Source organism: Mycetomoellerius zeteki, unplaced genomic scaffold, assembly GCF_001594055.1.
Source record: "Mycetomoellerius zeteki isolate Tzet28-1 unplaced genomic scaffold, Tzet1.0 scaffold52, whole genome shotgun sequence".
NCBI lineage: Eukaryota > Metazoa > Arthropoda > Insecta > Hymenoptera > Formicidae > Mycetomoellerius > Mycetomoellerius zeteki.
In genome coordinates, this window is record NW_017257523.1 from 1,884,548 (window position 1) to 1,896,812 (window position 12,265).

General features: G+C 40.5%; 1 protein-coding gene across 2 annotated transcripts in view; it reads right to left on the bottom strand.

The window, feature by feature from the left end:
• Positions 1 to 12,265, bottom strand: part of Sema2a (Semaphorin 2a) — a 351,866-nt gene that overhangs the window by 157,380 nt on the left and 182,221 nt on the right. For both annotated transcript variants that reach the window (XM_018455942.1, XM_018455941.1), the window contains exon 3: positions 9,474 to 9,598. In XM_018455942.1, coding sequence (XP_018311444.1) covers positions 9,474 to 9,598 — 125 coding nt within the window. The remainder of the gene's footprint in view (positions 1 to 9,473; positions 9,599 to 12,265) is intronic.

Sequence of the window (12,265 nt, forward strand, 5' to 3'; positions counted from 1 at the left end):
ACCATCTAATTTGCTGCAGCAACCAATCTTTTTTTCAGTGTAGTCGAATATTTATTAAATGTAAACATATATTTATTTGGTACAAGATTTTTTTTATTTGTATTTAGCAAATATTTATTTTCCGTAAATAAATGTTATAATGTTAATGTTAATACTATTCGAATAATTATTTATTAAAATTTAGGGCATTTTTCGCTCTGTGTATCATATGTGTGTATTATAATATATTATAATTGTAATATACATTTTTAATAATTAAAAGTTAATTATTGTATTGATGCAACAATATATTAGCATTATCAACTACTATTATTCTATTAATTACTAATAAACATTATTAATATTATGAATTTTGAATGGATAAGGGCCTCTGTTTCAATATACGCTTATAACTAAACTAGGCTGAACACACCGTAAGCGTTCCTAGAAGATTATATGAGTGCGGGAAGCAATGCAGGAAGAACAAGATCGTAATGCAGTTTGCAGAGCGGAGCTTAGTGGCCGCACGTAAAGATTATACAGCGCAAAATGGTTCAGCTCCGAAATAGCACCGGCATTATTTTGAGTTTAACGACAAGACCATATGCACACCGGTACTTTTACGGAATTAAGTAGATTATTGTATCGAGAACACAAGCAATTTGCAGTTGCACATCATATGTCCTCATATTCGTTCAGCATTGTTTCTCTTTTCTACGTAAAGGGCTTATGTAAAAGAAGTCACAACTGGGTGACCACGACAATTCTCGCGTACCGATTCTAATCCGCAAAAATCGCTTAATCGCGACCAGCTGTGTCGTAATAGATCCCAGGTCGTCGGCAGATACGCGAGATTGGGCAACACGATTGCGACAGTTAAACGATTCATCGCTACGTATATCTAGCCGAGCCGGAAAAACGAGAGTGTCACGCATTTCGAGCGAATCGTTACGCGGTCCGCGCGTGATAGTAACTTCGATCGACATTGAAATATTAGCCGCGTTAGTTCTACAAATGGATTTCGCCCAGGAAGCGCCTGTCACGACAATACGTCGCGGCAATGCGAAATCCTCATATCGACGTTTATCTTCCGCCAGGTGAGAATAATGTATGAGGCCGTGAGGTCTCGAATTAACCGAAACGACCGAAGGATCGATATTAGATAGCGTATCCGAATTGCTCGCATTTTAGGTATTAATAATGATTATGGCAGAACGATCTATCATGGTACGATTGGCGCGCACATTAATTCGCGATGCATTAAATGATTTTTTATAGAGAAAAACGACTGAAGACGATTGCTGGTCATCGAAACAGTCCGAGCGTAATTACGTTAACGAGCGTTGCTTGCGCCGCGCATTAATTCGCGCCTACCAACCACACGCTTTTCGCGAGCAAACGCTCGCGCAACCCGGTGGTCGCGTTCGATGAATGCGGCTTAATTGGTGGGCGAGGCCCTCTAATTATATATCTGATTGTCGATGCCGTCCATCGGCGTAGCCGCCATCTGCATTACCAGTGATTACAGTGTGACGTTCCCTCGAAATGATCGCGCGTTCTCCATGTCCGTTCGCTTCATACTCTCCTGCCCCCGATCTCCCGACCAACCAATTCGGCCTGATTATACATTCCGTTTTAGGGTATTCGGGCAGTAGTGCATTTTTCACGAGCAGTTAACTGAAGTAATTAGTCATTGGACAGCAAGCAGCCGGAATAAACGGTCCATCCTGGAAAGCGTTTTGCGGCGTACGGATACGATCGATACGTCCCGCCGGTACGAAACTTTGAGGCTTTAGAACTGTCAATGAATATCGAATACAGACGAAATGAGTGTCGAGTGGCCGACAAGAAAAATCAATGCGCACATAATCCTAAAAAGCTTAAAATATACCAATAAAATAGTATCGAGAAAACTTCCACACAATACACAGAAAACATTTTTAAATTAATGACAATATGATACTTACGCATTTTCTAATGTTTCCATCAATCAATTGCTGAATTTTTCGTACGTATAAAGTGGTTTAGATTTTACCACCTAGTTTATTTTTCAATACGTCGAATTTTTAACGATGTAGGAATGCGGAAATAAAATAAAATGGTTGTGGCTGGACGCGCGTTCAACCGCACACTGTGCGCAGTAATATCACCCCTATTGGCATTTAGACCGCGGCGTTGCGAACGGTTACCAAAAGCCGCGGACCAGCAGGCGCATTCGATATCATACTAGTGGCGTTATTAATTCCCAGTGGTTCCATCGTATACACGCTCGGGACGATTGCCGTTAATCGTGTCTGCGGGCCGGTTAATCGTTCAGGTCGAGATGCTTGATTAAAGTGGAGCGAATATAGCTATGATAATTATCAGGCATTCGATTATTCTTGAAGAGAATTATTTCAGGGAGTTATTAAATTAATATTGTTTTATGAAGCATACTCTTCTAATTATAAATAGAAACGCGCATCAGATTATAATCAATGACCGGAAGATAATTTTGCTCCGAATACCTTCACTTGCTGAATCTCGCTGATACTCGAGCTGGAATAATGCGGTCCCTTTCCGATGTTTCGATTCCGGAACAATAACTCGACATTATACAAATCAAACGAGCGTTGATATTCATGAATCCGAAGCCGGAGGGTGAAGGTATAATTGCATTACGCGCACACCCTAAAATACGACAACGGGGAGATCCATTCCGTGTCCCTCCATCGACAGAGCCCATCGAGTTTTCTCCCGTATAATCGCTCGTGTTTCACGCGTTTCCATCTCGAATCAGACAGAAGCGTTAACCGAAAAACGGCTATGTAAAAATCTACCGTGAATCTCTATTCAGCTGGCTTTTTTCAAAAATATCTCTCTGTTATTTCCGATACTTTCAACTATTCATGCTTTATAAGTGTACGTTATTCCATTTCGTATTTCAATTACCGTTTAATTTCACTATTTTCTCAATACATCGGTACCGTTCTCAAATGTATATATGATTACTGAACCACGAGTTCGATTGCAATTCGTGTGATTATGATCAACAACAATGCCACAATGTCCATAATAATAATACACATCATATATGGAGGATGCGATCGTACGGAATGGCACGAGCGTACCGACCATAAGGATAACCAATATATGTAGGAGGAAGAAACGAACGACGGACGAAACGAGAGGGATTGCGCGAGAACAGAACAGACGACAGGTATACGCCTTTCAGTTTTGTGCGGCGAGGGGAAATTGAAACAGCTAACCGCGTTGGCGTTGACGAGGGTGAAGAGAGAGAAGAGGCTGGCGCATAGCGAAAAGAGGCGACTATCAAGGGGAGATTCAGTTGGGAGGGTGCGAAACAAGAGGAAAAGAGAGGAAGAGCGAGAGAACGAGAGGGCTATGCGGGAGAGATTCAATCAAACGAACGCATATAAATGAGTCGTTTCAGAGTAAAACTGAATTATACGCCGACGCTTCTATATCCACATGCGTGCGTCATGCATGCACATATACATGACAGGTACCCAGATCACAGTTGCTGTCACGAACGAACTGTAGAGTGTTGTTATATGTTGACGAATATCCGGGAATGCTCGTCGGTGAAGCCTTTACTCAAAAAGATCCGTTTGGATAACTCGACGATTCTGTGGCACGCTGGAGAGGTCGAAACAGTCGTAGAGTTGAATTAAAAACAGCCGGATCGATGATGGAAAAAGGTGGTGGTAGTTAGTTGAAAAGATTTGAAAATGAGTGAATATTAACGTTCTCCAATCTGCATGGAAAATTTTTTAAATGGATTTCTTACTTTCGTCGTTCTGTGAAAGAAGTAATCTTCCATGCAATCATTGAAAGGCAAGAAAACCGGGATATTAAGATAAAGGCGGAATTACGGATGCGGTAGGTATTTTTAAATCCAAATGCGTAGCGTGTAATAGTATTGGTCGTGTGATATAGATGTTCCTCACAAGATCACGCGCGACAAATCTTTTCTTCCAAAGTAAAGTTATACCCCGCAACGAACAATATATAAAGCTTGAAAAGAACGATCGCTCCTCGCGGAAAAGAAGTGGACGGCCTCGTAGCATGAGTGACGGCAAGGCGAGAGGGATGTGGAGAGAATAGCGAAAGCGAGAAGCTCTGAAAGATGTGAAAAGAGAAAGAATGAAGGCGAGAGCTGACGGACCCCGCGCGGTAGGAAATTAAATAACCAAACTTTTCCGCAAGGATCCCGGGGGTTACTTTGGAAGCCAACGCCGGGCAGGGCAATGGCAATGGTGGTGAAGTGACTGGAAAGAATCAAAAGAACAAACGGGGTGGCTAAGGGAGGGGGTGAGGTCGCAAAGGGACACGGGGTAAGGGTGTGCGAGTAGCGAGGACCGCAAGAAGTGCAAGATAAACGTGCCACGCTCCGCCATTCCGTGTCCTCTTTGTCCCGCGCCAATTCTGGCGTCGCTTCAACGCATTTTCGAACTTTTCGCCCGTCTCCCTCACCCACCATCCGTTATTCTTCTTGGTCTTACTGGCCTGCATTGCGCACGGGCCCCGTCGTCACGCTGGGACGCCCCAACGCGGCAAAGTTCGCCCGAAATCTTTCTCCACGTTCCTTTCCGCCGGAGACCACTTCCCTCGCGCCAAGTTTCTTCATTATGCCAATGACCCGTTGTGTCGTATCACGTAGGAAACTATAGCACAGAATGTAGACTACGTCGCTGGCCCGTATAATTGACTCTATATAACGATCGTTGAAAGATCGCTGAGTAGTCGTTAAAATACTCGTGTATTGATTTCTTTTTTGCTTCTTTCTTTGTACAGTAAACGCATACTTATATAAAAGGTATATACATATAAATGAAAATTTAAGTAATCCTTAATCCATTTTCGATTAATAATCTAGAAATTGGCTGATATACATTCTGACATAAATAAGAAATTCGTTATGCGTTCAACATCGATAATCTTATCTTTCAATAACTATTAAGTGCTTTCCATTTAGTTACACAAGTCGACATGAACGTCATTCTATCTTTCTTGGCATTCAGAGAGTACCAAAGATAGAACGACACTTGTGTCAACTTGTGTCACCAAATGGAAAGCACCCATGCAACACTTTGGAATTATTTTTACATGTAAATGCGGAAGATTAAACATGTCCTCTCGTTTATTGATCTATGAGGATTAATATATTTACGTACGGAACGACACAATGACGATGGTGTATCTTTTATATATATATCTCTTTTATATAATAAGATTCTCATCGCCAAATTGTCATTCCGAGTTACATCAATCGTATTTAATCTCCGATACATGTCGAATGGTAATAGAAAAAGTGTACGAAATGATACATAAATCAGACTACTGTTAATGGCGTATCGTAGAATCGTAGATGATTGGCGAACATAATAAACGTACAAGCTGCTTTGAATCCCACAGAGGTTGATAATTGGACCTCACAACACGAGCTTTAGTTCGAATCCTGTGGCTCTGGACTCTACCTTATCAAGTCTCTGGACCGAGGTGTCCAGAATAGCTTGAGGTAACGAGACAATCTAGAAACGCGATTTGGCTTAACGACAAGAGCGATTTCCAATCACTGGTATACAACAGAAAGAGAAAATCGCATGATCAAATTACCGGGATGCTTCAGTTATCTCTAATGAGAATCCCAATAACGATTTTATCTTCGTTATGTCAGCTAGGAAATTATAATTGTCTGTATATCAGTTTAGATGTAAGAATGCAACGATATCTTGAATCTTTTATTATATCAATAATGCAGGGTACAATCTATCACAATATCATGTAATTCAAACAATCAATAATAGTCATTGTTATGTTAACACGATTTCGCGCGAATAGATTAAATTTTCTCATACGTTTCATTTGCAATCTTTTTATATATACCAGTATGTTTTCAAAAGCAGACGTTGTTTGTGGACAAGCAAATAAAACGCAGATTATCACAAATAATACGAAATTGAGTGCTGACACGTGAGAATGTACATAGTAAAACGGCATCGTGTCGGACCCGCCACTACGACCCCTTCATCGATGTTGAAAGGAACCACTGTGGCCATAGAGTCAGAGGATAGAGACCTCAACAAATGCCGAGATTTGGCTGCCTCGGATGATGGATGTGATCTAGCCCGAAGGGGGAAACAGTCCTGGTGAGCAAAAAGAGCGACGCGACGTGCAGTACGAGAAGGGGAAGGAGAAAGGAGAGGGAGAAAAAGAGAAAGAAAGAATAGAATAACGAAAAGACGACAGCGATGACGGAGATAGAATCGACGCAGGAAAAATGTACATGCATACAGGAGATCGATAAAAGGAAAACAAGGAACAAGGATTGGCACTGTGTCGCCAGAGATTGCATGAAATTGCGAAAGACGGAGAACCTCTGCAGAAAGAGAGATTTCGTCGCGTCTCGCGTCATCAGGAGAAGGATACGTTGTGCTGTCGACGGATGAATGCAATTTTTCACGGATGCTATGAGAGCGGAAGACTGCCGGAAACCGGAAGCGGGATCGGCGAGTCCGCGTAATGCGCGAAAGAGAAACAAAGCTACGGCCGGACGCACGTCTCGTGCGTGTATTCGCGAACAAAAAAAACACGGTCTTATCTCACTCACGACGGAGAGAGATTAATGCCGTTTGATGAATCGCGATGTCCCTCCATGCGCTGTCGCGTATAATTGCGGCCATTCTTCACTCCTTACACGAGTAATATTTGTGTCATACTATTGCATATTTACCTCTGTACGACAAAAAATACTAAATGATTCGATTGTGCCATAATTTTTACTGCTAACGTAATCGAACATTTAATATGATTGCGACATGTTCAACGATCGCGCGAATTTGATAATACAAATAATCAATTTGTCTATCCCGAAAAAATTAATCAATTCTTCACAAATTAAATATCTATTTTTTTACCTGGCTTATGTTCTTGCGCAGTACAGACAAAATTTGACTATGATTCTTTAAACCGGTATTACTAGATACGTAAAAAATGTAACATGGTTATCAAGGAGTTTATTAAAATTCAGCTAATTTAAGAACTTAAGTCGTAATAACATGAAATTTTGTAGAATATTTTAATTAAGCCGTCCCCTTTGACCCAAATTACATCAACAAAAAAGATTGTCAAAATTTTAAATTATTAAAAATTTTTTTATCATAATCGTACAGAACAATTAAGTAAAAATAACACTGTGTGCTTATCACAGTACCTGGAGTTTATCATACTTTACCTTAATAATGATTGACGGGTTAAGAGAAAGTACATTGTTACTAGGAAAAAAACATTATACAAAAACTCGAATGGTCAACAGGAAGGCGACAGGTGTACCAAAACGATAAAAAATAAAATAGAGAAGAAACAGGTAATGGCGTAGATATTACATCAAAGGCTACATCGTCAGAAGCGGAAGTGATGCTTATTCAGTTGGAAGTTGCGGCTTACTGGGTCTGCAAAAGATAAAAAAAGACAAAAAGAAGAGCGAGAGAGAGAGAGAGAGAGAGAGAGAGAGAGAGAGTTGAAGAGGTAGAGAGAGATAACCTGCTGCGTTTGTGAACAGAAAACTAAAGAGGAAGCAAGAGGAGGAAAAAGAGGAGGAGGATCTATCGGCCGGAAGGCGTAGATACTTTATCCACGCTACCTACTGCGACCGCGATAGATAACTCTCTAGAAAACTTAGTAAAACCACTTTAGTTTGCACATTGGTCGCTTATAACGTTATTCTACCCTTCCGTTCGGTTATATCGGAAGATCCAAATCATGATCTACGACAGATAGACACCGCGTATCCCTAAAAAGTAGAGATTATTTTGTTGTGTTATCCTTACAAAAAAAAAATCGTAGAAATTCATGCTCATATCTGATATATGCGAAATGATATATCTGAAAGAACTTTTCCCTCAACATACCTTTACATAACGTTTATACATTCCAACGCAAGTTAAAGAGGATGAAAAGAAGACAAACGAAATGCAAGAAGAGAAAGGCGAGAGAATGCGACCGCTGTTGTATCGAACACAGTCATGTGAGTGAATAATTATTATTATATCGCGCGAGAATATCCGTACGGTAGATGTAATTAAACGTCCAAATGCCGCGTTAGACTCGAACTGTCTAAAAGATCGGAATTTCCGATAGCTCGTTAAAACGCTGGTGATGCGTTCCGAGAGAAGAGAGCAAACGCGTCTGGCTTCGCTGTTACGCGCTTACCGCCCGGCTGGTGTTGCGAGGCGTGATACCGAAATACGAATGACTTTATTCATGAGGGACCCACGCCTTGTTATGCAGATCGAATTTATGGCTAAATCATATGGTGCCCTCGCGGTCGTCAACGTTACTCTCTTCGCATTTCGCTCGCGGCGGTGGTGCGAAAATCGGGCTAACGAGGCTGAATGCGAATACGAGGGAGAAAGAGAGCAACGCAGACAGGTGGCTACATTATGAACACGCCTTAAAGTAGCTTTCTAACGGACGCTCTGCAACCAGCTCACTCTCCCATTCTCCACCGTTCTCTTCCACTTCGTCTCATTGTTTTTCTCTCTTTCCGCCTTTTCCGTCTGTCCTCTTTGTCGCCTATCTCTTCCACCGGTATCCTACGGTATGTCCATCTCTCCTCGTTTTCGCTTGTGCCGCCTTCATCGTTCTCTATCCGGCTCACCGGCACGTCTGCCCATTCTCGGACCAGTAGTGAGATAGACGTTTATCTCTCGTTTCTACAAACTGTGCTCGCTCGTGTTGCAAGGCAGGGGGAAATTCAGGCGATCGATAGGATACCGCATCAGAATCACTCACAGACGAGCGCTCATTTCTCTCGCATTCTTGCTGCTGACTGTAATGTTGCAGCGAGACGATCGCCGTTTCTCACACGTTGTGTTCCGTATTTTCCGATGTTTTTTCAACTATTCGCGATATTATACTTCTTTACGTATACTACAGATTCTTAATTTTACACAGCTTGTACAGTTCTAATCAATACTCGTATTATACGTTGAAATTATAAATATTTATTAGCAAACCCCAGAACCTTGTTCAATCATAATACCTCGTAATTCCGAATATTATTTCGCTTAATTCCCTATTATAATTAATTTATATTTTTCTCATCTCTCTTTAAGCCATACCGAACGTTGATAAATACCAATCATTTATCAGGGAGCTCGGTATGCTCTGTCGGAAAATATATAATTGCGAAAAACCGGTCACGCCCTTTCAACCGGTTATTACGCTAACGAGCCCTCAAAGGTGGAATATCCAATACATTAAATTGAAATTTATCATCAGCACCGCCGTGCTGTCAGTATCGTTGCATTAAACGACCGTAGTGATATAACGACGTTATTCATTATACTAGTGATACCCAATTGAAGAGGCAGTAGTCTTTGCGATGTTGAAACGATCGGATTTCTTTATATGCTCTTTTTAGATATAAAATTGAGGTAAAAAATGTTTATTCAAAAATTCAATTAAGTGTATATTAAGCGATTACTCACCTTCATGTAGTTTCTCCAAGGTACCCTCAGCCAGGACTCCCGCGAAAAAGAAGCAGAACCAGAGCAAACTGACCATTCTTCTAATTCGATTTCTTGACGTATCCATTCTGTTAGCACTTAGATACTGTAACAGAAACATGAACTGTTAACGCAGATGAATGATATGAATGTAAACGCATACAATTGCATGTGACATATTGCTCATTTGCTACAACATGATATAACTAAAAAAATTGTCATTTTTTTAGTTGCTCGCAAGAAAGGAATTTAAAAGTACATATTTTTATTCCTTTATAATCAGCTGTTACATCAAAACTGTATTTCAAAAAATAAAATTACAAAAAATTTTAATAAATTTCAATAAAATATCGAAACTTATTTTCTGGAATATTTTGTTTTTTTTTTTTAGTTGTGCTGTTATAGCAAATGAGCGATATCATATGTTGCATAATATTTTAATTATATCATTTTTATAATAATCTATACTGAGAGAAATGTTTTATATTATATGTAACTTACAGAAAAACTCTATTACTTTTTAATTTAAATTTTTTGTTCTAATTAAATTTTGATTAGAAACAACAAAATTTTTAATTAAACATTTTTAAAAAGTAAAAAAATTTTTGTAAGTCACACATCACACAAAATATTTGTCAGTATATAATACAAAATTTCATTTCTACAAGTTTCAACGCTTTTCACGAAAGAAAACGCTCCCACAACTCACAAGACTGGAAGCTAGGAGAGGCGAGGGCAGAAGTTCGGACGCGACAGACGCGTCTTAAAATACAGAACAGCACGATTAACTCGATTTATAAATATATACTGACGTCCGCCTAGAAGAGAGAGAGGCGAATCGATAGTTGGCGACTGGCCAAGATTCTCCGTAAAGTATTGCGCGCGTACGGGCAATTAAGGGAACGCTTGATAAATCGCAATCGCGTACATGGTACATTGAGACGAACAAGTTTTCGGACATGGTATGTAACGGCGTAACGTAAGCGTAATGACAAAACGTTAACGGGAATGGTGCCGGAGGTTGTTAACATCGGGCACGGGCAAATATGTTTTTATCGTCTTGCTTCTCGAGCACGGCGAGTACTTCGGCGGCGGGCAGGAAAGTTCCGGGGAAGTTCGCGCTGCAGTATCAATAACCAGTTTTCCGGGACGAAAAACTATCCGAGTCTCTTGGAACCGCTGGCGGATATCCTTCCAGGGATTCTCCTCCTTCCTCTGGAGTAGGAACTGTGGAGCTTCCCTCGCAAGCTTTTCTTATACGGCCGCTCGCGCACGAACGGGAGAGGAAACAAAATAACGAATGGTACTAATAGAGCGTTCTTGGTCTCCAGGAAACTTTTCTACTGTGCCGCTGCAGAGTGCTGTAGCCACGGTATTGGTCGGGCAGTGCGTCGTAAATCAAAAGTTTCTCACCTACAGAAAGAGAGAACGTGAGTATGTATATAACATTACCGTGCGCAATAACTGTGTTCTCCGAGCGCTTTTTTTACTAGTTTGCAACAGAAATTCAAACAAACGATACTAAATTAAGAAGTTTCATGGAGCTGGTGATGATCACTACGAAGTAGCTAACATAATCATTGAGAACGAAATGCAGTATAATGAAATTACAAGTTTCATGTACACAAATATGTTAGTCTCATCTCAATAATATAAACACAGCAATAAAAATATATAAATAAATGATTTTTGCAATAATAACGTACGGTAAATGATTCGAGCTGCGTAATACTTTTTTAAAAATTCGATATGCGTGGAACGTAAAGTGATAAAATGCAACGATTAAAGCGCACGACGGTAAATTTACTCTTAATTATAATGCATCTGTTCGTATAATAGAACGGTGAAGGGAATCAAATGAAGAGAAAATCGAAGTACCATCTTCAGAATTTCCCACCGGTATTCCCGCGACTCAACGTTCTCGGTTTCTCAGGTCTTGAGTGTGCTTTCGAGAAGCGATGCACTCATGGCATACTAAAATGCCTCACTCAATCAGTTCAGCTTTACGCAAAGCGGCATTTCTAGGACGCTCGTCCTTAGATCTGTAATTTGTGCGATGCCCTCAAAGCCACTGGGCTCAGCTGTCTCTGTCTACTTTAACGATTTCAAGTACATCTAACCGGACATTCCTTTGGCCGCTTACGGCCCGTAAGACTTATCGACGAACGCTATACTCAATGTTCACGCACAGAAGGGCGTATCTAGCGCTGTATCGGAAAACGATTTCTAAGGATCCTTTATACTAAAGATCCTTTATATTGCTTGCAATGTTGACGAGAATTACCTCGTAATGAATAATCAAGATGAGCATCATTACAACTACCATTAACAGTTGAGAAGATTACAGAAGTAAATAGTTCACGTAAAGTTAACTAAAAACAGTCCAAGGGTACTCAATAATAGCCGTAATTATAAGCCTTTAAGAATGATGATATTCTGAGACGCCGAAAAGTCATTTTAAAGTTACGATATTTAATTACTCTGGATACAGACGATCTTACTGATAAATTTGTAACTCGTGTTAATTGATTAATGGAATCGCGACTTTGACGGTAGTAAAGTAATTGGGAAAGGATCCGAGGCCTCAGGCAGAACGCCTTGAGCAGCAATGGCCACTTAGCCACATTGCAACAGGCATTAGCGGTAACAAAGTTAACGAGAGCTCGGTTAAACCGGTTTAGAGGGCACGAAGACGTGCCAGGGGGCGAGAAGCCTAAAATCCGACGGCGGTCTTCAGCTAAGCCTGTCTCCTTGTTGGAATTAGTAACTTCTAC